Genomic DNA, 24,864 nt, shown 5'->3' on the forward strand with positions numbered 1-24,864 from the left:
TAAAACGTTTCAACTTCCTCACTTTCAATCTCAAATTCGTGGACTTCGGAGCAACTTCTGACAAAATGGAGGTCGAATTCAAAATCACGATGTCTAGGCGAAGCGACCCATGAAATTTGGGACTGAATGACCACCATCTACGGCAATTGACGGTGGCCAGCGATGGCATCCGACCACCTTCTAGTTTTTTTTGTTATTTTCTATATTATTTTATATTAAAAAATAAAAAAAAATGTCACACCATTAGCCGTTAGAGAGAAAACATGAGAGTAAACAAAATGATTCAATCTGTAAATTTAATGAACAAAATAGAAAAATTAAAAGTTGAGTGAGGAAAATAAGAGAGAGTATAGTTCCGTGAGGAGCTATTTAATTTACCGTACTATTAATAATATTAACCGAGTTAATTTTATTTGACATTTTTTTAAGTAAACAAAATAAAGTAAAACAAAGCCCGAAACTAACACGTGCTCAAGCAGAAAAACAAAACAAAACATAAAAAAGACGGCTCATAAGCAACTGAAACAGCAAAAAAACAAGACATGCAAAAAACTAAAGTAAGAGGAGACTAGAAACCCAAATGCACGGCGATCCAACTTCTGCTTCCTGAAAACTAAAAACCGATGATGAAAAGTTCGAGCATGAAGAAGGCTGGAAGGGGCTTCAAAGCAAAATGGAAAAGGACACCCTTCAAGACAAAGAAAAGAGAAACTCCCAGTGAAGAAATCACGGGGGATCCACCAGTCGACGATCGTCTGCAGCTACCACAAGAACGGCCGGAGGAGCTTCTTCAATCCAAAAATGGTCAGTGTTTTCCTTAATTCCGATTATGGCTAATGCATGTGCTACTTTATTTGCATCTTTAGGGATAAAAAGGAAATAGCACTCTTTGAAATCTCTAATTCTCTGATGTCCATTATGTATGGACTAATGGCTGAGTAATCTGGATCGTTTAAATTTATGCGCCTCATAATAGATAAAGAATCTCCTTCGATTAAGATCATCCTAAACCCATATCTTTCGCAGAACAAAGACCATGCATGAAGGCCAGAGCTTTTGCTGCAAATGCCGAGTCAACCAAGTAAGTCACTCGACAACTTGCTCCTAAAATTTCACCAAAAGCATCTCTGATTACACTACAATAGCAAGCTTTATCCATTTGATGCAAGAAGCTTACGACTACATTGACTTTCACAAATGGGTCGATAGGAGGTGACCAACGAGCTTCTGTCGCAGTGTTTTGATGTTGAAGATGACCAGCTAAAGAATTCAAATCAGTTATGTAACTCCTAAAAAAAGTAATTACTTCCTCAGTACTTTGATTCTTACCTTCATGGATCAACCTGTTTCGAGAGAACCACAATGCCCATATGCATAGGGGTGTTCAAAATTCGATTTTAACCGAATTAACCGATCGAACCGAATTAATTCGGTTAATTCGGTCGGCCACCGAATTAGTTCGGTCGGGGAACGGTTAAGGTTTTTTTGAATATTCGATTAACGGTTAATTCGATTCGAAATCGGTTAATTAACCGAATTAACCGAATTAACCGAAATAAAATTTTAAATTTTAAATATATTATATATAACATATGGGCTCAACCCAAACCATTTAAAATCCAATTAATAATTTAAGATCCAATAACTTTTAAACCTAAATCAATATTAATTAATTAAAAAATTTATATAAAATTTTTATTTTATAATTATATATTATTTAAATTAATTGTAAACTATTTTTTTGAATTAAAAAATATTTAATATATTATATATGACATATGGACTCAGCCCAAACCATTTAAAACCCAATTAATAATTTAAGATTCAATAACTTTAAACCTAAATCAATATTAATTAATTAAAAAATTTATATAAAATTTTTATTTTATAATTATATATTATTTAAATTAATTATAAACTGTTTTTTTGAATTATAAAATATTTAATTTTTATATAAATTAGAAAATTTTAAAAAATTTCGGTTAATTCGAAAATTAACCGAATTAAATGAAATTTATTCGGTTCGATTAATATTTTCGAAAAAAAGTTCGGTTCGGTTAACGGTTAAAGAAAAAAAAAGTTCGGTTAATTCGAAAATGGTAGTTCGGTCGGTTCGGCCACCGAATTAACCGAATGAACACCCCTACATATGCAAATACAGAATACTCTTTGGTTACGTTTGTTGACATTCTGCAAAACCCATGGAAACCAGTCTATGAAATTTGTGTGACCTGGAATCGTACACCAATCGAAACCCAAACCCCTCCAAACCTGAATTGGATAGTGTCGTAACCGTCTTTCGGTTGGACCCGGAGTTAGACTTCGACTTGAAAAAAATGTGAATCGGAGTCGCCACCGATCATTTTAAAACGATATTTAGGTAGATCGGACACCGTCTTGTCTGATCTGCGTGTTACCAGAAATACGTCGGGTTCGGGAGTCGGTTACAGTTAAGGAAGGATTAGCACCCTTGAACTGCCCTTTCGGTACCAATTAATTTGTCGGTTGTCTTTAATTGTGAAAATTACAATTAAAATTAAAATTTAAAAATTCGATTCAAATCACTTGCCTTTTATTGATTAAAAATTTCCCTAAGAACTAAAAAATATTGTTAGATTGTATAATAATAAAAAAATGGATATTAAATAAATATTAGAAATGATATTAAAAATAAATAAATTATGAAATAATACTAGCACTTGTTCCCAGTGGCATACACCCTCTGTTTTGGAAACCTACGTACTAAATCAACAAGTTCAATTAGTACTCTTATTTTTTATAGTTATCGAGCAGGGCAGTGAATTACCTATAGCTCTTGAAAGATCCAAACTGCCATTGACACGTTTCTTTCTTGATATCACACAACGAGAATCACCAGCATTTGTAGCAAGAAGTTTGTTGTTCCTTAGAACTGCTACGCACGCTGTGCTTCCAAACGTTGGTCCAGAAAAGTCAGAGTGAGGGCCCTCAACAAACGCTGCACAGGGAGGAACATGCGGATCACTGCACCATCCGGGTTTCTCTTCTGTTTCTTTGTGAACTTCACTATCACCCATTCTCTTTGTCATTTGCCATGTTAACCCTCTATTTGGCTCCAGACCAGGCTGTGAAATTTCCAGTCCATACTTCCTCACCAGTTTAATATACTCTTCAGCGTTGAAATGCTCAAAACCTTGAATCATCCTCCATTTCATACGTTGGTCACTTGGTAAAACACCCGAACGCTGCCCCTCGAAAAACAGAATCGATTTTGATAATGCGTCGGAGTAATCGTGGTAGGTAGAATGAACCAAAGGTAAAGAAAAAATAATAATGGGAATGAAGAGTAAAAAATGGAGTTTCATGACGTTTTGAGATTTTTGGATTTGGAGTCTGGAATTTGTCTCTTGATGGCGATATATGTATGTACTGGGGAGTCACGAGGGGGAGTTGAAGGCTTTGCTTATAATGTGAGTAGCGTCGACAGTGATTTGGGTGTATTTGTCAGTGAACTTCACATGCCTCGCAAAACGTGAACGCACAATTTGATGGTAAACCGAATGACGACAAAACAGAAATGGAGCACCCCCCATTGTCTCATCCATGCACGCATTTATATCCAAAATGAAGACCCCCAGTCCAAAGCAAAAACGTGAGGTGAGGAGTTGAAGTTAAGGTGGTTATGGATGTTGTGGAAGTAGTGGGGGTTGTTTTTAAGTGATGGGGTATAGAAAATGGTTAAGATAATGGTGGGGTAGTGGGCCTGCAAAAATAAATTACATTATTAATAATATAATAATAATTAAAAATAATAAAAAAATATTATTATAACAATATATATATTTTTAAATTCGGTCAAAAACGGGTGTCTAACGCATGAGACAGTCACAACAAACATGGACATTATTGCTCCAAACCAGAATCCAAGAGGCCTATACTGCTCTAAACGCTTTTCCAAATCAGCGAAGGATTTGCCCCGAGAGTCGCCTTCAAAAAAGTCGAAGAAGGATAATATTTCGCGTGAAAATCCCTCACCACAAGAGAGTCTGGATGATGGAGTAGTCCTAACCCTGTTTAGCCCGTAAAACTATGTTAAATTTACCGAGATCGCGAAAACCCGTACCCCCTTCCTTCTTCGAAGTGCTCAGCCTCGCCCAGGTGTATCAATGTATACCTTGCTTGGATTTTTTGTGTGACCACTAGAAACACGCCATAATTGCTTCAAGTTTATGCTGCTGACTTCCAAAATCCGACATACATCCCTCTTATTCGAATCTATTACGTTAGAGCTAAAGAAAACCCTCGACTTCTCATAATTAACCTACTGACCTGAACATTTAGCAAAGGCATCCAAAATATTTTTTATAGTCGAAGCCCCAAAAGAAGTAGCTTCACCAAACAGCAAACAACCATCAGCAATAACAAATGAGTAAGGCAAGGGGCCCTTCTAACTATACACATACCTTGCATAGATCCCATAGAAATTGCATGATTTAGCAAAGTGGATAAACCCTCAGTACAGATTACGAAAAGGTAAGGGCTGAGGGGATCACCTTTTCTTAAGCCCCGAGTAGGGGAAAAAGGCTCACGAACCTTTCCATTAATCACCACTGAGTAAGTGACAATTTCAACACAATTCATCACCCATTCTATCCAAATATGAGAGAAGCCCATTCGCTGAAGCATACCCCGGATGAAGTGCCACTCGACTTTATCGTAGGCCTTACTCATATCAAGTTTCAAAGCAAAAGATTACATTCGACCATATCGCCGGTTCTTCAAAGAGTGAAGAATCTCACACGCAAGCATAATATTATCTGAAATTAACCTTCCGGGAACGAAAACACTCTGGGCTTCATCGATGCAATAATGGAGGGTCGATTGAAATTTATGCAAGGACTTTAGAAAGTATCTTGTAGAGGATGTTGCACAGACTAATCGGACAGAATTGAGTCATATTCCCAGGATTATCAGTCTTCAGAATTAAAACAATATGAGTTATGTTTGCCTTTGTCAGTTGAGTCTCACCTTTAAGAACCTCTGAGCAGAAAGTAGTGACTTCTTTTCTGACAATGTGCTAAAATTTATGATAAAACACTGCACCTAGTCCATCAGGGCCCGAGGCTTTTAGAGGATGCATAGTTTTCACCGCTGCCGTCACCTCTTCATAAGAAATATCCTTTATTAGATCCACATTCATAGAGGGTGAAATACTGGCTCTGACCCCCTCTAAGATATGCGAGGAATAATGTGTTCCTTGAGAAGAAAATAAGTCTGCGAAATAATCACGCACAATGTTATTTAAATCAGTGTCCTCAGTGCGATAAGTTCCTTAGGGATCATGAAGACATTTGATTTGATTCCTGTGTCTGCACTGTGTTCCTTAGGGATAATGCCCTCACACTTTGCTCCCACTATAATTCTTCACGATCAGCCTCTAAATTTAAAGCCAATTTTGTGTGGATGATCTTTTTCAAATTATCATCCGAAACAGGAGTTGACATTAGAATATCCAACTTCTACTTCAAATAGGTCTCGGTTATCTTTTTTTTTTTTTAATTTTTCGAAACCCAACATCCAAACCCACACTTACATCCTTTATTTTCTCCATTAGAGGTCCAGTAGCATTATCCCAAAGCTGCCTCACTTCCTCTTCACAAGATTCTTCAGTTAACCAGACCGCTTCAAAGTGGAATTGCCAGTGATTACTTGAATTCGGGACAAGGGCTGTCGTGTTTAAGAGCAAAAGACAATGGTTGGATATCGAGTGAGGAAGGTGCTCTAAACGAAAATGCGGAAATAAATCCCACCAAGAGCCATTAGCAATGCCCCTATCCAGGCCTGAAAATTCCCTCTCTCCCACGTAAACCATCTTTCGTAATAGCCGAGGTCTTCAAGGGCACAATCATTCAAAACAGAACAGAAAGCCACCACTTTTACCAACAGCCGGGACTTCAATGCCATTTGGGAAGCCACACCCTTTTCTTACTGTTTTCATTTCGTGGTTCTGTAGTTTTGTTTCAATCAGGAAAACTACAGAGGGGCTCACGTCTCGCAGAGCATGGGTGAGATGCCGTACCATTCGGGGTTGCCCCAAACCCCGAACATTCCATCCTAGTATTTTCATACTCCCCGGATTTGCCCTTATCGGGCAGAAACATTCACCATGACCAAGCTTACCACACAAAAAGCAGAAAAGAGTTAATTTTTCATACTCAAATTGGACATAGTGTGGATTATTGTCCCTTGTCATGACTTTCTTCTTTCTTTTCAAGGCATGTCTCACATCAAACCTGACTCGAATTCTTATTATCCTTCTGTGTTTCAAAGCTGTTGCACCAGAGTCGTACTCAAGGAAAGACCCAATAAAATCTCCTAAAGATCGCGCTATTTTCTCAGTCATCTTTCCTAAGGGTATATCATGAACCTACACCAAAAAATTTACAGAATTAAGTTGGACTAAAAGAGGGTCCTCCTCCCCTTCTGAAATCCTGTGGAGGATCAATAAATGGTTGTTAAAATTCCAGGGGCCACCCATATCTATTCTGTCAACATCTACTCGGTTAAACAGGCGAAAAAGAAACCTCCTTTCCCCAAGATCTAAGATGTCAATGCCACCTATTGGATGTCACACATTTGCCAGTGTAGCTCTCAATGACTGGAAGTGAACAACACTACCAGTTAAAAAAAGTCCCAACAAAACAGAACTCGAAAGATTCCGTTTCAGCAGATAAATCATCGCCATCTTCTATAGCCTCCTCCTCGCCAGGATCTAACTCAAGCCGTGCCATGACTTCTGCTATATCCGCCGTCACTACAAGGAAAAGAAAACACCAAGAAAGCGTGACAAAAGATAGAGGAAAAGCGTATCATAAGACATGTTAGCATGATATATAAGCATCATGCACGTGCTGCTGCTCTTACTAATATAGCTCACATGGTATGCTAGTTGAGTAGTTAGCAGAGGTTGTTAGTCAATCAGTTTAGGTTGTTAAAGTCAGTTAAGGAGTCTGTTAAGCATAAGCTAGCATCTTGAAGTTGTATATAAACAACAACATCGTTGTACATCATGCAGATTGATTGAGTATGAAATACAAAGTATAGTTTCTTCATTTCTATTGGATTCTCAACATGGTATCATTCGCTACCTCATCCTAGGGTGTGCTTTCGCTGCTCATACTTCGATGGATCAAAGCATCTCGTCTACAGCTACGTCGATGGAGTTTTCCTCGAGAAACACTAAAGTGTTCTCCAACAAGAGGGTGAATATTGTCCTTGACGAAACCAACTTCCTACTATGGAAGCAACAAGTACTTCTCACAGTAAGGAGTCATCGTCTTGAAAGGATGCTTCATGGTACCATGCTTCCACCTCCAGAAACTGTAATTGGTGAAGATGGAGTTGCAACCGTCAATGAAGAACATGAAGAGTTTTTGGCCCAAGACAGTGCATTGGCTTCTTGGTTGCTCTCGACGGTTAGCCCTCATCTACTTCCACAATTCGTCGGTGCAGAGACTTCTACTCAGGTATGGAACAAGGTTTTGCAGTTTTTTGCCAATCGCTCTGCCTCTGCTGTCATGAGCTTACACTACAAGCTTCAATCCCTCAAGAAAGGAGGTGACAGCATGAGGAGTTACCTCACAAGAGTGAAAGAGGTTACTGATGCCTTGGATTCATGTGGAAGTCCAGTGTCAACATCTGAACATGTGGCAAGCGTTCTTAGAGGTCTAACGAGGGAATATCAACCTTTTATTGCTGTTATATCTGCCATGCGTGACAGCTTATCTTTTGACAGCATCTGCACGATGCTTGTTGATGCTGAAACTCAGCTTGAAGGGCTCGATTTCCAATCCGATTCTCTGCCTGTCAGTGCCAATCTTGTTCAAGGAAAAGGTGAGGGTGGTTCTTATAAGAATCAGGAAAAACAGCAGCCCCGATTTAATCACTCGTCCTACACGCGTGGAAGATCCCGTGGCAGAGGTAGAACTCGACCCAGGGTTCAATGCCAACTTTGTGGCAAGATTGGTCATCTTGTAAGCCAATGTTGGCACAGATTTGATGAGGATTTTTCTGGCATTTCGATTGATGATCATACTGGTGGTCTTGAATCCTCAAAAGCATACTATGTTGCTGATAGCAAAAATGAAACTCCATGTGCCCACTGTAATCACAGCAGCGTTCGTCGAGATGATAACTGGAGCGATATGAAAGGCCAAGCTCATGCTGTGTCTGCTGGTCAAGACCAGTGGGTAATTGACTCCGGTGCTACACACCACGTTACCTCCAATGCATCCTCTATAACCCCTCACTCGAGCCTTAACAACCCTGGTAAGTTGATGGTAGGAAGTGGTGATTTTCTGCCAGTTCGTTTGGTTGGTAAGGCTGAACTGCATGCTTCATCTAGAACCTTGGCCTTAAGTAATATTTTGCATGTTCCTTCCATCACTAAAAACTTGCTTTCTGTGTCAAAGCTTGCTAGGGATAATAGTGTGTTCCTAGAATTCCATGCCAAAACTTGTTATGTTCGTGATGAAGCCTCTAAGTCAATCCTGCTGCAAGGAGAAGAATGCAATGGTTTGTATACCTTCACAGCTAGTGGAATCCGATGCAAAGACAGGGTGGTTGAAGCACAAACGGCCATAGCTACCTCCACAAACTCAGAAGTCTGGCATAGAAGATTGGGTCACCCAGCTTATGCTACTCTTACTAAAATCTGTAAACAAATCGATGTAAAAACAGTTGAAGATGTTAATAAAAATTGCACTGCTTGTCATCTTGGTAAAAGTCACAAGTTGTCGTTTTCTCACTCGGACAGTGTATATAATAAGCCATTCGAGCTCGTGTATTCTGATCTCTGGGGACCTCCACATGTATCATCCAATGGCTTCAGGTTTTATGTTTCGTTTGTTGATGCTGCCACTCGTTTCACTTGGTTGTATCTACTGAGATCAAAGGCTGAAGCTTTAGCTGCGTTTCACTTGTTCCAAAAGCTAGTTGCCACACAGTTTGGGGGAACAATTAAAGCCCTCCAGACCGATTGGGGAGGAGAATTTCGACCCCTGACTGTTGAATTAAGCAAAGCAGGAGTTATTCACCGTCTCACTTGTCCTCACACGTCCGAGCAGAATGGAGTGGTGGAACGTAAACATAGACACTTGGTCGAGATGGCTTTAGTGCTACTTGCACAAGCATCCATGCCAATCAAGTTCTGGTCATATGCCATTCAAACTTCAGTGCATCTTGTTAACAGGTTACCTTCAAAAGTACTCATAGACAAATCACCATTTGAGATGCTACATGGCAAAACTCCAGACTACAACAGTCTGCGAGTGTTTGGATGCAGATGCTTCCCTCATCTAAGACCGTTCCTGCAACACAAGCTTGAGTTTAGATCCCAGCTGTGTACGTTCCTAGGATACAGCTCGTAGCACAAAGGATTTCAGTGCTTAGCTAACAACGGACGTGTTTTTATTTCCAGGCATGTGATATTTAATGAAAATATATTTCCTTTTGCAGGAAATTCTGAAAAAAATTCTGTTGCGATCTCGTCTGAGAAGATGACACAGCCGCTTAAGTTGGTCACTGGTCTTACGAGATTGAAATCCTCACAACGTGGAAACAACAGGTTGTCTTCAGGTGTCAGTAGTAGCAATTCGTTGACTAGTTCACGTACTACAACTCCCAGTCGTGATACGCTAGGAACCGAGGCTCCTACCACTCATGGAGCTGATTTGCATGGGATTAATTCAGAACAAAGGCAACATAGCCTGGCCATAAATGCTGGCACTGGAATTGAAGAGCAGAGCGTACGTGGTTCGGCCATAAATGATGATGCAGGAATTGAAGAACAACACGTGTATGGTTCGACTATAAATGAAGATACTGGAATTGAGGACACTGAAATTGAGGCTATCCCGGTCAATACTCATTCGATGATGACCCGCAGTAAACATGGAGTGTTTAAACCCAAGATATATCTGGGAACTGCTGATGATGATGTTCCCTGCAGTGTGTTTGAAGCACTCAAGTCACCAAATTGAAAGGAAGCTGTGCTTGAAGAGTATAACGCCCTACAGCGTAATGGTGCTTGGGAGTTAACCAAACTACCTGAAGGAAGGAAGATTATAGGCTGCAAATGGTTGTTCAAGGTAAAAAAGAACCCGGATGGCACTGTCCACCGTTACAAGGCCCGCCTGGTGGCTAGAGGTTTTTCTCAAATCCCAGGCTATGACTTTAGAGATACTTTTAGCCCCGTTGTCAGGTTCAATACACTAAATGTCATCCTGTCACTAGCTGTAACTAACAATTGGACCTTAAGGCAAGTCGATGTGAACAATGCCTTCTTGAATGGTGACCTTCAGGAGGTGGTCTTCATGCAGTAACCACCGGGCTTTGAACAAACCTCACCTGATGGAAGTAAGCTGGTGTGTTGCCTGAAAAAGGCTTTGTATGGCTTGAGGCAAGCACCGAGAAGTTGGCACACCAAGCTACGAGATAGCTTGTTGAGCATTGGATTCAAAGAATCAAAAGCGGATGTCTCATTATTCATTAAGAAGGAGGGCTTGCAATATGTATACTTACTGGTTTATGTTGATGATATCACCATCACAGGTCACTCTAGTCCTAGAATTGATGAAGTGGTTCGACTGCTGAGTGATAAATTTTCTCTAAAGGACTTGGGACAACTCTCGTATTTTCTGGGGATTGAGGTCAAACGAACCATCGGTCACCTAGCGTTGTCACAGAAGAAGTTTATTATGGAACTTCTTGAGAAGGCAAATATGTTGGAAGCCACTGCTACACCAACTCCCATGGTCGCTGCTACCAAGTTACGATGTGATGATGGAGAACTTATCGCCGATGCTCACTCCTATCGTAGAATTGTTGGAGGATTATTATATGTATGTCACACAAGGCCTGACATTGCCTTCTGCGTAAACAAGGTCGCGCAGTTCATGTATGCTCCACGGCAGACGCATATGGCTGCAGTCAAACGAATACTACGGTATTTGGTTGGTACAATGAACTTTGGCATGGTGTTCACTGCTGATGGAAATGATGTGAAGATGGTTGCCTTTGCTGATGATGATTAGGGTGGCTGTCTCGATGACAGGAGGTCAATCTCCGGACATAGCGTGTTCATTGGCAATAACTTGGTTGCCTGGAACTCGAAGAAGAAGAAGTCCGTGTCTCGCTCCACCATGGAGGCCGAGTACAATAGCATTGCTGACACAACTGCAGATGTGGTGTGGATTGGTGCTTTGTTGAGCGAACTTGGTGTCTGCCAAAAAGAGGAGCCAGTCATATGGTGTGATAACACAAGTGTTGTTGCCCTCAGTGCAAATCCTGTCTATCATGCCCACACCAAGCATGTCGACCTCGATATACATTTTGTGCGAGAGAAGGTTGCTGCCAAACTAATGAGAGTCAATTATGTTCCTGCTGCTCACCAGATTGCTGATGGATTAACCAAGCCCTTGGCTCGAAATGCCTTTGAAGAATTTCGTGCTAAGTTGTGTGTGAAATTGTGCTAAGGGTCCGGAGAGGAGAGAAAACAGGGAGAATGTTGAAGTATGCTGGTGGTACTCGCTGATGACTATTGTGTGTGGTAGTTTGAACTTCAAATGTAATCGGTTGTAGCTGATAAAGATACAACAATTGAGTTGTTAGGTGGTTTTAATTTCTATTTAAACAGTTACAGTCAGTTGAGTCTTGAGTTCTTGTATACTAGTTAAGAATCATGTAGACCTGTTGCTATAAAAGACGTGTAAAGATTAATGAATGAATCAAGAAAGTCATATTCCTTCTCAACTTGTTTCTACATTTACAAGAGTATTCTGCTTTCTCAACATGGTATCATTCGCTAAAAGATTCTGGCGTCATTTTCGCTTCCGCCGTTGCGCCGACGATTGAATTCCTTTACTCTCCCGCCGTTGCTACGGCATAGTTTGTAGATTTTTCTGATCTCCAGTTTTGTTTTCGTTGTTCTGTTGCTTCTACTCCTAGTTGCTTCCATTCTCTTCGATCTCGTTATTTTTGGCGTGGTTACTGTGGTTCTCTTTGTTGCTCGTCGTTAACACTGTTTTTCTGTTGGATTAACTACTTCTTCGCTCATTGGAGTTGACATGAAGTCGTCACCGACTCTTCCTCAGTCGACGATCTGATTCAAATCATCTCGTTAGCCACAATTTTTTTTTGGTCGCATGTTTTCCGATCTGATAGATAGTGTTGTCGTTGTAGCAAATGCTCATTTTTTGCGATCCTGGTAACGTTTTCTCGTCGGCGATTGACCTTCTCAACCGCTGTTCTTGATTGCTTTATCTGCTACGGTACATGTGGTTTATCTTTGTCGTCATCATAGTTACTGGGAATCTTCTCAATTCATCTTCTATCTCTGTTCCTGTTCGGTGTGCATGCTTCCAATCTATTCGACCAAATGTTTCAATGATGTTGCTGGTGTCTGATTTGTTTCAGTAGAACGGATGAAATCATTCAACTATGATCCTGCTACCATTTCTCTTCCGCTTTTTGGTCTTCTTATTCAATCGGCCTCGCTCTTCTCGAGCAACTCATTAGCGGCAAGAAAGATGCTGCCAGAAACTTTGCTTGTGGCCACTACACAATTGGCAAGGAGATCGTCAACTTGTGCTTAGACTGTATCAGAAAGCTTGCTGATAACTGTACTGGTTCTGGTCTTGGTTCTCTCCTTCGGGTGCGTCTGTCCGTTGATTACAGCAAGAAATCCAAGCTAGCTTTTGAACCCTCTTCTATGATGGCCAAGTGCAACCCTCGTCATGGCAAGTACATAGCTTGTTGTTTGATGTACCGTGGTGATTTCATGCCCAAAGACATCAACGTTGTCGTTACCACCATCAAGACCAAGCGCACCATTCAGTTTGTGGACTGGTGCCCCACCGGATTCAAGTGCGACAACTTAATATGAACGAGTGGACAAAGCTAGATTTTTCTCTTATTGCACCGCTATTTTTGCATAGTAGTATAATTCTTTTGTGTGTTTAATTTTGTATTCATTTTGTTGCTTTTGTTGCTTCTATCTCAAAGTGTCATGGATCTTGAAAGCTTCACAGCCAAGAGTCCATAAAAAATATGTCAACAAACCTTGTAAAAGAGGGTGAAGAATAAAGAAATGAAGGTGAATAAGAAGAACGAAAGGAAGCATCAACACTTTCGATTCAAAGTGAACGGAAGGAAGCATCGGCATTTTCGATTCAAGAAGAACGAAAGGAAGCACCGGCACTTTCGATTCAAGTGAACGGAAGGAAGCGTCAGCACTTTCGATTCAATTGTTCATTTTTTCAATTGTTCAGGGCTAAGATGTAGAAGAGAAGAAGAAGAAGAAGTAGAGGGAATGTTAGCATGATATATAAGCATCATGCACGTGCTGCTGCTCTTACTAATATAGCTCACATGGTATGCTAGTTGAGTAGTTAGCAGAGGTTGTTAGTCAGTCAGTTTAGGTTGTTAAAGTCAGTTAAGGAGTCTGTTAAGCATAAGCTAGCATCTTGAAGTTGTATATAAACAACAACATCGTTGTACATCATGCAGATTGATTGAGTATGAAATACAAAGTATAGTTTCTTCATTTCTATTGGATTCTCAACAAGACAGAAGAAGATTTTATTAATTTGAATAACTCGATATTTGGCATTTTATATTTGTTAATATTGTTAGTTCTATTTATTTATTGACTCGAAGGTTATTTCAATCATTTATATTAGGTATTACTTACATTAGATTATCTTAATTTGTTCATTCAAAATCATCAACTCCATTTCTATATACCAACAAAAGATAAAAAGATCGAATAATTAAAAGTTCAATGTATTTATATAAACTTTTGAATCTGAATCTAATGTTATTCGACTTTGAATATAATTAAAACCCATTGAACTAATGGATACTAACTTATTACATTTATTATATTCTTAACTTAAATTATTAAATATATTCTAGTATTATCTTAAATTAGTAAATATAATTTATCCTACCAACAGGGTTGGTTCAAGTGGTAAGGAACTTGATATCGCTTAAGCAAGGTCTTAAGTTCGAGTCCTTTGGGGTTAACTGTGATTTCCACTCCTTTGGGAGCTTTAATGGTGGCATTATATACAGATGGAGGACTTACATTGTGAGTTGTGACCCTTCTCATGAAAACACCTATAGTTTGCCTTTTACCGCTCATCGATGGGTGGTTAAGGGCATCGCAGAAGCAACGAGGAGCAATTTAAGGACTTTTTGTCAACTAAATGAACCATTGATGGTCTACTGTAGCCTTCATGGCATAGGAGGAACTGTATGTAAGTCATTTGATTGCAGTCGGTGTCCAAGTAGGGTGAAACGGTTTCACCTAGACGGCTACACCGGCAACATGCGACGAGGCCATGGAAGTGCCTAACGTTAGATTGAACTTCGGATGATGGGTGTTACCTTTTAACCCGGTGAGACGGCGAGTAAATTCATGAGAGTGTAAGCTGCCCAGATTCCCACACCAGGGGCTGCAATATATCAGGTTGTATATATACAATAAGTTTGGAAGAACATGATGTCGAGAATGTAAGCTCGAAACCCATTTCCACCGGAGGTCACCGTAATAATTCCCTTCTTCAAGACATGAAATGCATTGACCGATATAGAATCCGTGAAAAAAACCCCGTCACCCTGCCTACGGATATCAATATAACATCTACACTGTCGTTGATGGTATCGTTCATGGTGGCCAAGATGTCCATGTCGGCACAACCTGAGCTAACCCAACTCATTTTCTATGTGCATGGCTCTCCTATCCAATGACTTTCCAAATGTTCCAAAGCTTTGGATAATAAAGATTGGGATGGCGCAACATGTTCTGCTTGCATGGAGTGCCCTCACAGTGCTGTTCTTCTTCTTCGTTCATCCCATTACAAGGGTTGACGTCCCTAAATGCGTGCAACTAGCTTTCGATACTTAAACTGCCTTGAAAGGTACAAGAGATTCCACTAAAGTAGTCCCTAAATGGATCTGACCCTCGAGAAAAAATGGACAAGGCTTGAACGGGAGCAGGTCAAGGGTAAATACCAAACTGTGATTAAACGATTATTTTTTATTAAAAGTGAGTTAAAGATCCCGTCAAAGTATGGCCAATATTACTAAAAATCACCAAATTAGCTTTTCTAACTGCCACATCAGATTACCGTGACTTAATTAACGGTGAGTGGTCGATTTGTTACAAACCGATAACGTTAGTAATCAATTTGTTACTTTTGAAATTTTAGTAGCAAAAACGAAAATTTACTCAAATATTAATGACTATTTATGTAGTTTACCCTATTTTTTAAATGTCAAATCAATTTCTCATTGTATTGATTTAGGATTAACGATATGGACTTTAGAAGGGTAGTTATGTTGTAAGATAGCCTTAATATACGATTAAAGAAATGTATTATCGAAAATGTTAATATTTTTTAATATTTTCGGTAAAATATTACCTAAAACATTATTTTTTATCGGAAATATTAATTTCGCTACCTAATTTCTGGTAGAAAAAAATATTTTAGGTAGCGTCCAATATTAACATTTTCGGTAGAAAAAATAATATTTAAGGTAACGTTTTACCAAAAATATTAAAAAATATTAATATTTTCGATAACGTCTTTATTTAACTTTATATTAAAGTTGTCGTACTTTAGACATCCTCTTGAGAAAGTAAAGAACTAGAACCAAACCTTTTCTAAACCGTTGATCAAACTCGAATGTACATAAAACGTAGGGGACCACTAGAACAGTTTACCCATAATCTGAAATTTATACTGCACTTAATTCGAAAGGGCAAAGCGCATCCTCACTGTCTTTCATCTTTGGCATTCTCCCTCTCTGCCTGTCTGTCTTTGGAGCTCTGCTAATTTTAAGCTTAGACCTTTTTCATCGATTCTTCTCTGTTTCAAGATATGGGTAAGCTTCATTCTCCATTAATTCTTCGTTCTATTGTTAATTGTGGAAGGAATCTTTCTATTTCCCGCTCTTCGTTTAACACCATTGCTTCCCAGATTAAAGCTTTAATCAAGAAATCAATGCCTGTAAAGGGAAACCCAAAAAAGCATGATCGTTTTGATGACGTTGACGATGCTTTGGCTTTGTTCGATAATATGATTGAGAAGTACCCAAAGCCTTCAATTGTGGAATTCAATAAACTATTGTCAGCCATTGTTGGGATGAAACGTTATGCCGTTGTGATTTCTATGTGTAGCCAAATGGAATTATTTGGAATTCTCCATAATGTTTATTCTTTGACCATCTTGATTAACTGCTTTTGTCAATTAGGCCGAGTTGATTTTGGGTTGTCTATTTTGGGGAAAATGCTGAAATTAGGTGTTGAACCTAATGTCGTAACCTTTTCCACTTTGATTAATGGACTTTGCAAACACAGCAAGTTTTCTCAGGCTGTGAGTTTGTTTGATGAAATGGTTGAGAAAGGGTATCAACCGAATTTGATTGTTTACAGTACAAATACTTAATGGGTTGTGTAAGACAGGCAACACCGAAAGAGCTGTTAGGTTTTTAAGGATGATGGAAGATAGAGGTTTCACACCTAATATTGTCACATACAACACTGTCATTGACTGTCTCTGTAAGAATGGGTTGCTGAAGGAGGCTCTCAGTCTCTTCTCTGAATTGAAGGCTAAAGGAAATCGACCAAATATCATTACTTATAGTTGCTTAATTCATGCTATGTGCAATTTGGGCCAGCAAAATGAGGTAACAGGGCTTTTGAATGAAATGAGGGAGAACAATATTTCACTCAATATTTTCACCTATAGTATATTGATCGACGCGTATTGCAAGGATGGTAGGATTTCAGAAGCTATAGATACCATTGACACAATGAGGAAGCAAGGCATTGAGGCTAATGTTGTCACGTATAGTATATTGGTTGATACATATTGCAAGCAGGGAATGGTTTCCAAAGCTGAAGATATGGTCGACACAATGAGAAAACAAGGCATTGAGCCAGATGTTGTCACCTATAATGCATTGATAGACGGCCATTGCTTGCAAAACGAAATGGGTAAAGTTAGTAAAGTATTTCAGTTGATGATTCAGAAAGGTTGTGCACCTGTTATACGGAGTTACAACATCATGATCAACGGATATTGCAAAGCTAAAAGGTTTGACGAAGCAATGGGACTCTTTTGTGAAATATCTCGAACAGGACCAACCCCAGATACGTTCACATATACCATTGTAATGCAAGGTATGTTTCAATTAAGGAGAGTTTCTGCTGCATGTGAATTTTTAAGGGAGATGCTTGCTTCTGGACTAGTTCCAAGTCAAGTGACCTATTTGATTTTGTTGGATGGTTTTTGCAAAAGTGGTAAACTCAATGAGGCATTGAAAGTTTTTCAGTCAATGCGGAATGGTGGGTTGGAACTCGATATTGTCTTTTATAATATCCTAATCGATGGCTTGTGGAAAGCTGGGCATACTGAATCTGCAAAGAGAATGTTTAACGAACTGTCCGTGAATACTTTAAAACCCACCGTTTACACATATAATATAATGATTAATGGATTTTGTAAAGAGGGATTCGCGGATGAAGCATACCGATTGTTTAGGAGCATGGAAGATGATGATTGTTCGCCTAATAGCATCTCTTATAATGTAATGATCCAGGGGTTTTTCCGGAACAGCTCTACCTCAAAGGCAGTTCAACTTCTTACAGAAATGGTCGGTAAGGGATTTTCTGCAGATTTCAGCACGTCCACCATGTATATGGATCTACTCTTACAATCTAATAAATCAATCTTGATTTAAAATGTTGGGTTGTTGGTGTAACGATCATTAGTTGTCAATGTGAATGAACTGGGTTCATTACTGTGACAAATTAATTGTTTTTCTTTAGAGCTATGTTGAGGTGTATTTATAAACATTGAGGTCTATTTTGATGTCATAATAATCTGTATTCCTTAAACCTTGACTGGTTCTGTTTTACTATTTCGTTTATCATGTTTAAATTGGATTAATATAATACTAACTGGTAACAGAACCTTGTAGTTTGGCACCTCCCACTTCATGTCTTGTATGGAGTTTTGCTTTAAAACCCGTTCTAAGTTTAGCAGTTTTCCAATGTGACCTACTAAATCTTTCAATTTGGTCCACTTGGAAAGTTCAACTAAACCCAAATATTTTACAAACAAACATGAAATGAACATTGGAATTGAACATTACACGATGAATTAAAGAGTAAGTGTTGGTGCCCTTCATGCTTGATGGTATAAGGAACTAAGGCACACCTTAGGCAAAACTTATTACCTCGAATAACAATATAAAACAAACCACTGCAACGGCGATCACACAAGCTACACCATTCCCAATTATGGGCATCAAGGGTGATGGCAGGTAGTATTCCCCGAAAACACTCCAGGTTTCGCGTTGGATGCATTTGCTCGCTCTTCCCTCCAGAAGATCGGGCTTGATTACAGCCATGGTATTTCTCCCATCTTTCTGTTAGACTTCTTACACTATTAAAAGTTAAAACCGTGGCCAATTAATTGATTATGACTTTGATTATCTTGCTCCTTTTATACAGGCACAGGGGACGGTGTTGGAGCTGCATTGAATGTCCATGAAGGTCCACAAAGTATTAGCTAAAGATATGGTCATATGGAAATACCACTCCCCTAGGTAAAGGCATGATTGTTAGCAACGAACCTGGTTGCTACGAAGATCATGCCTTCGGAGTTCAGATCGGTGTACAAAGTAATCCAGCCATATCTCTTTGTTGTTAAACTTCATATTGAGCTACGAATAGTTTTTATTACTAACTTGGGATCTTATCATCTTGCAGAATCTCCCTTGTGTGCAAGAGATTAATACACCAAATCGTTATGGAGGAATTGAATATCTCGGATTCGAAAAACTAACATTTCTCCCCATTCAGGTATTTCAATTTCACATATGCATTTTGATTCCACTCATTTCATTCAACTATTTGCATTACGAGTTCAAGGATACATTACATATTTAGTCATTCAACTACTCTTGCAGTTCCGTTTTGGTCACTAAATTATTATTTTTCTTCAAAATCATCCTTAAACTTGAGTTAATTTTCGTTTGATATTTTTTGCCCAAGCATAACCTTATTCTTTGACCAGGTTGTTGGTATTTCTAGGGGTGTTCAAAAGGTTAATTTGACAACAAACGAACCAAATTTCATTAACCAAATTAATCGAACTTTTTTTATTTAATCATTATTTTTGAAAATGTTAACCGAATTTCCATTACTTGTAATCTCATTGATATGGATTTCAACTTTTGTATGGATTAAGTGAAAACATACATGTAACTTAGATATGTTAGATTATAGAAAGCATTAAACTCTTAAACAATATCATAAAAAATAAGAATTTGAAGTTTCAGATTATTAAACTTTAGAAGGGACTTAACAAAAAAAAATCAAATTCAAATTAAAAAATACTTTAAGGAGTGGTTCCATACAAAGTGTATAGTTCAAGGGGAATGATGCAATTAAACCATTTTTACTTTAAGCCTATATCTAAATACCAACTTACAGTTCGAAAGTGCAAAACCCATCTTCTCTTTCTAAGTTTCATCCTTGGCATTCTCTTCTCTGCCTCTCTGTCTTTGAGCACTGCTAATTTCAAGCTCAGTCCTTTTACTTCGATTCTGCTGAGTTTCAAGATATGGGTAAGCTTCATTCTCCACTAATTCTTCATTCTATTGTTAATGGTGGAAGGAATCTCTCTATTTTCCACTCTTCTTTTACCACCAGTGCTACCCGCATTAAAGCTTTAAACAAGAATTCAGTGCCTGTGAAGGGAAACCCAAAGAAGCATGATCCTTTTGACAATGTTGATGATGCTTTAGCTTTGTTCGATAAGATGATTGAGAAGTACCCAAAGCCTTCAATTGTGGAATTCACTAAACTATTGGCAGCCATTGTTAGAATGAAGCATTATACCGTTGTTGTTTCTACGTGTCGCCGAATGGAATTATCTGGAGTTTCCCATGACGCTTTTTCTTTCAATGTCTTGATTAACTCCTTTTGTCAATTAGGTCGAATTGATTTTGGGTTGTCTGCATTGGGGAAAATGCTGAAGTTAGGTGTTGAACCTAATGTCGTAACCTTCTCCACTTTGATTAATGGACTTTGCAAACACAACAAGTTCTCCCGGGCTGTCAGTTTGTTTGATGAAATGGTTGAGAAAGGGTATCAACCTGATTTGATCGTTTACAATACAATACTTAATGGGTTGTGTAAGATCGGCAACACCGAAAGAGCTGTTAGGTTTTTAAGGATGATGGAAGAAAGAGGTTTCACACCTAATGTTGTCTCATATGACACTGTCATTGACTGTCTTTGTAAGAACGGGTTGCTGAACGAGGCTCTCAATCTCTTCTCTGAATTGAAGGCTAAGGGAAATCGACCAAATATCATTACTTACAATTGCTTAATTCATGCTATGTGCAATTTGTGCAGGGAAAAGGAGGTAACAAGGCTTTTGAATGAAATGAGGAAGAACAATATTTCACTTGATATTTTCACGTATAATATCTTGATCGATACATATTGCAAGAAGGGTATGATTTCCGAAGCTGTAGATACCGTTAATGCAATGAGGGAGCAAGGCATTAAGCCTGATGTTGTCACATATAATATATTGGTTGATGCTTATTGCAAGGAGCGAACGGTTTCCAAAGCTAAAGATATTATTGACACCATGAGAAAGCAAGGGATTGAGCCTAATGTTGTCACGTATAATATATTGGTCGATGCTTATTGCAAGGAGGGAATGATTTCCAAAGGTGAAGGTATTGTCAACACAATGAGAAACCAAAGCATCGAGCCTAATGTAGTCACATATAATGCATTGATGAACGGGCATTGCTTGCAAAACGAAATTGGTAAAGCTATCAGAGTATTTCAGTTGATGATTCAGAAAGGTTGTGCAGCTAACACACAGAGTTACAACATCATGATCAACGGATATTGCAAAGCTAAAAGGTTCGACGAAGCAATGAGACTCTTTCATGAAATATCTCGAACAGGACCAATCCCGGATATTGTCACATATAATATTCTAATGGAAGGTATGTGTCAAATAAGGAGAGTTTCTGCTGCATGCGAACTTCTAAGGGAGAGGCTTGCTTCTGGACTAGTTCCAAGTGAAGAGACCTATTCGATTTTGCTGCATGGTTTTTGCAAAAGTGGTAATCTCAAAGAGGCATTGAATTTTTTTCAAGGAATGCGGAATATTGGGTTGGAACTCAGTACTATCTTTTATAATATCGTAATCGATGGCTTGTGGAAAGCTGGGCATACTGAATCTGCAAAGAGAATGTTCAACGAACTGTCCGTGAATGCTTTAAAACCCACCGTTTACACATATAATATAATGATTAATGGATTTTGTAAAGGGATTCGCAGATGAAGCATACCGATTGTTTAGGAGCATGGAAGATGATGATTGTTCGCCTAATAGCATCACTTTTAATGTAATGATCCAGGGGTTTTTCCGGAACAGCTCTACCTCAAAGGCAGTTCAACTTATTACAGAAATGGTCGGTAAGGGATTTTCTGCAGATTTCAGCACGTCCACCATGTATGTGGATCTGCTCTTACAATCTAGTAAATCAATCTTGATTTAAAATGTTGGGTTGTTGGTGTAAAGAACATCGATCTCATTGATATGGATTTCGACATTTGTATCGATTAAGTGTAAACATACATGCAACTTAGATATGTTAGATTATAGAAAGTATTAAACACTTCAACAATGTCATAAAAAATAAGAACTTGAAGTTTCAGATTATTGAACTTTAGAAGGGACTTAACGAAAAAAAAAATCAAATTCAAAATAAAAAATAGCTTTAGTGATGATTTAAAAAAATTAATTAAGTGATTAAAATGAAATTGTATAAATAATTGAGCAACTAAATATATAATTTATCATTTAACTTTTTAACAGAATTAACAGTTTAAAATAAATAAGATAAATAGTTTAAACTTTGTATAGTTCAAGGGGAATGATGCAATTAAACCATTTTTACTTTAAGCCAGTATCTAAATAGCAACTTATAGTTCGAAAGGGCAAAACCCATATTCTCTTTCTAAGTTTCGTCTTTGGTATTCTCCTTCTTTGCCTCTCTGTCTTTGAGCGCTGCTAATTTCAAGCTCAGTCCTTTTACTCTGATTCTGCTGAGTTTCAAGTTATGGGTAAGCCTCATTCTCCACTAATTCTTCATTCTATTGTTAACGGTGGAAGGAATCTCTCTATTTTCCGCTCTTCTGTTAACACCATTGCGCCGCATAAAGCTTTAAACAAGAATTCATTGCCTGTGAAGGGAAACCCAAAAAAGCATGATCCTTTTGACAATGTTGATGATGCTTTAGCTTTGTTCGATAAGATGATTGAGAAGTACCCAAATCCTTCAATTGTGGAATTCACTAAACTATTGACAGACATTGTTAGAATGAAGCATTATACCGTTGTTGTTTCTCTGTGTCACCGAATGGAATTATCTGGAGTTTCCCATAACGCTTTTTCTTTCAATGTCTTGATTAACTGCTTTTGTCAATTAGGTCGAATTGATTTTGGGTTGTCTGTATTGGGGAAAATGCTGAAGTTAGGTGTTGAACCTGATGTCGTAACCTTTTCCACTTTGATTAATGGACTTTGCAAACACAGCAAGTTTTCTCAGGCTGTGAGTTTGTTTGATGAAATGGTTGAGAAAGGGTACCAACCGAATTTGATCGTTTACAATACAATACTTAATGGGTTGTGTAAGATCGGCAAAACCGAAAGATCTGTTAGGTTTTAAGGATGATGGAAGAAAGAGGTTTCACACCTAATGTTGTCTCATATGACACTGTCATTGACTGTCTCTGTAAGAATGGGTTGCTGAAGGAGGCTCTCAGTCTCTTCTCTGAATTGAAGGCTAAAGGAAATCGACCAAATATCATTACTTATAGTTGCTTAATTCATGCTATGTGCAATTTGGGCCAGCAAAATGATGTAACAGGGCTTTTGAATGAAATGAGGGAGAACAATATTTCACTCAATATTATCACCTATAATATATTGATCGACACGTATTGTAAGGACGTAGGATTTCTGAAGCTATAGATACCATTGACACAACGAGGAAGCAAGGCATTGAGGCTAATGTTGTCACGTATAATATATTGGTTGATACATATTGCAAGCTGGGAATGGTTTCCAAAGCTGAAGATATGGTCGACACAATGAGAAAACAAGGCATTGAGCCAAATGTTGTCACCTATAATACATTGATAGATGGCTATTGCTTGCAAAACAAAATGGATAAAGCTAGTAGAGTATTTCAGTTGATGATTCGGAAAGGTTTTGCACCTGATATACGTAGTTACAGCATCATGATCAACAGATATTGCAAAGCTAAAAGGTTTGACGAAGCAATTGAACTCTTTCATGAAATATCTCGGACAGGACCAACCCCGAATACTGTCACATACAACACTCTAATGCAAGGCATGCTTCAATTAAGGAGTGTTTCTGCTGCATGTGAACTTTTAAGGGAGATGCTTGCTTCTAGACTTGTTCCAAGTCGAGCAACGTATTCGATTTTTCTGGATGGTTTTTGCAAAAGTGGTAAACTCAATGAGGCATTGAAAGTTTTTCAGTCAATGCGGAATGGTGGGTTGGAACTCGATATTGTCTTTTATAATATCCTGATCGATGGCGCTTACAAATGTGGGCATATTAGAGTCGCAAAGGAATTGTTTCAAGAACTGTCCGTCGATGGTTTAAAACCTAATGTTTACACGTATACTATAATGATTAATGGATTGTGTAAAGAGGGATTGCCGGATGAAGCACACAAGGTGTTTAGGAGCATGGGAGATAATGGTTGTTTGCCTGATAGAATCTGTTATAATGTAATGATCCAGGGGTTATTCCGAAACAGCTCTACCTCAAAGGCAACCCAACTCCTTGAGGAAATGGTCGGCAAGGTCTTTTCTGCGGATTTATGCACTGCCACCTGGTACGTGGATCTACTCTTACAATCTAATAAATCGATCTTGATTTAGAAAATGTTGGGTTGTTAGTGTAACGATCATTAGTTGTCAATGTGAATGAACTGGGTTCATTAGTGTGGCAAATTAATTGTTTTTCTCTAGAGCTATGTTGATGTGTTTTTATAAACATTAAGGTCTATTTTGATGTCATAATAATCTTTTACAATGTGACCTACTAAATCTTTCAATTTGGTCCACTTGGAAAGTTCAACTAAACCCAAATAGTTTACAAACAAACATGAAATGAACATTGGAATTGAACATTACACGATCAATTAAAGAGTAATTGTTGGTGCCCTTCATGTTTGATGGTATAAGGAACTAAGGCACACCTTAGGCAAAACTTATTGCCTCGAATACCAATATAAAACAAACCACTGCAACTGCGATCACACAAGCTACACCATTCCCAATTATGGGCGTCAAGGGTGATGGCGGGTAGTTAAAACAAGTGATGTTTGATTTTGGGTAATTCAAGACAGGTTTTGTGGAGGAAGAAATCGCATTTGGAGCTTGTTTTCTAACACCAAATCGTGCTCATGGTTTAAATGACGTACCACCGTAGCTTCGCCGCACTCATTCGCCTTGATAACACGGATGCTGGAAGAAGAATCTGAGTAGCATCATCCCTATCTCCATTTTCTTGATTAGTTATGGTGTATAAGGAATCATCCTCCAACACGCATTTCAAGTGAACCACAAAATTGCAATCTTCATTCGCCTTCACTTACTCGAAACAAACTTGGCAATCTCTAGCTTCTCCCTTTTCAAGGAAATACTCGTGGAGAAGAATACGATCATGTCGACCGTCT

General features: G+C 38.5%; 3 protein-coding genes across 3 annotated transcripts; all 3 read left to right on the forward strand.

The window, feature by feature from the left end:
• Positions 1 to 12,312: 12,312 nt before the first annotated feature.
• Positions 12,313 to 12,922, forward strand: LOC120115692 (tubulin alpha-2 chain-like). The gene is made up of 2 exons (XM_039136323.1): positions 12,313 to 12,435; positions 12,545 to 12,922. Exons 1-2 carry the CDS (start codon positions 12,313 to 12,315, stop codon positions 12,920 to 12,922), a joined length of 501 nt encoding a protein of 166 aa, XP_038992254.1.
• A 3,605-nt stretch (positions 12,923 to 16,527) lies between these two features.
• On the forward strand, positions 16,528 to 24,079 carry LOC120115700 (pentatricopeptide repeat-containing protein At1g12300, mitochondrial-like). Its single transcript, XM_039136330.1, has 7 exons — positions 16,528 to 17,784; positions 18,373 to 18,460; positions 18,563 to 18,613; positions 18,658 to 18,725; positions 18,821 to 18,913; positions 19,635 to 20,799; positions 23,115 to 24,079. The coding sequence occupies exons 1-7, from the start codon at positions 16,540 to 16,542 to the stop codon at positions 24,062 to 24,064; spliced, it is 3,660 nt and encodes a 1,219-aa protein (XP_038992261.1). The 5' UTR covers positions 16,528 to 16,539; the 3' UTR covers positions 24,065 to 24,079.
• On the forward strand, positions 22,312 to 22,930 carry LOC120115770 (pentatricopeptide repeat-containing protein At1g62720-like). The gene has a single exon (XM_039136383.1). It carries the CDS (start codon positions 22,402 to 22,404, stop codon positions 22,813 to 22,815), a length of 414 nt encoding a protein of 137 aa, XP_038992314.1. The 5' UTR covers positions 22,312 to 22,401; the 3' UTR covers positions 22,816 to 22,930.
• Positions 24,080 to 24,864: the final 785 nt, after the last annotated feature.

Source organism: Hibiscus syriacus, unplaced genomic scaffold, assembly GCF_006381635.1.
Source record: "Hibiscus syriacus cultivar Baekdansim isolate YM2019G1 unplaced genomic scaffold, ASM638163v2 tig00000889_pilon, whole genome shotgun sequence".
Taxonomy (NCBI): Eukaryota; Viridiplantae; Streptophyta; class Magnoliopsida; order Malvales; family Malvaceae; genus Hibiscus; species Hibiscus syriacus.

Coding starts and splice junctions, on each gene's coding strand:
- LOC120115700 (XM_039136330.1), top strand. CDS start 16,540: ATGATGGAAGATAGAGGTTTCACACCTAATATTGTCACATACAACACT. Junction 18,614..18,657: donor TGTCCATGAAGGTCCACAAA/GTATTAGCTAAA, acceptor CCACTCCCCTAG/GTAAAGGCATGATTGTTAGC. Junction 20,800..23,114: donor GGAGGGAATGATTTCCAAAG/GTGAAGGTATTG, acceptor GGATTTCTGAAG/CTATAGATACCATTGACACA.
- LOC120115770 (XM_039136383.1), top strand. CDS start 22,402: ATGATTGAGAAGTACCCAAATCCTTCAATTGTGGAATTCACTAAACTA.
- LOC120115692 (XM_039136323.1), top strand. CDS start 12,313: ATGTGGTTTATCTTTGTCGTCATCATAGTTACTGGGAATCTTCTCAAT. Junction 12,436..12,544: donor ATGTTTCAATGATGTTGCTG/GTGTCTGATTTG, acceptor GCTCTTCTCGAG/CAACTCATTAGCGGCAAGAA.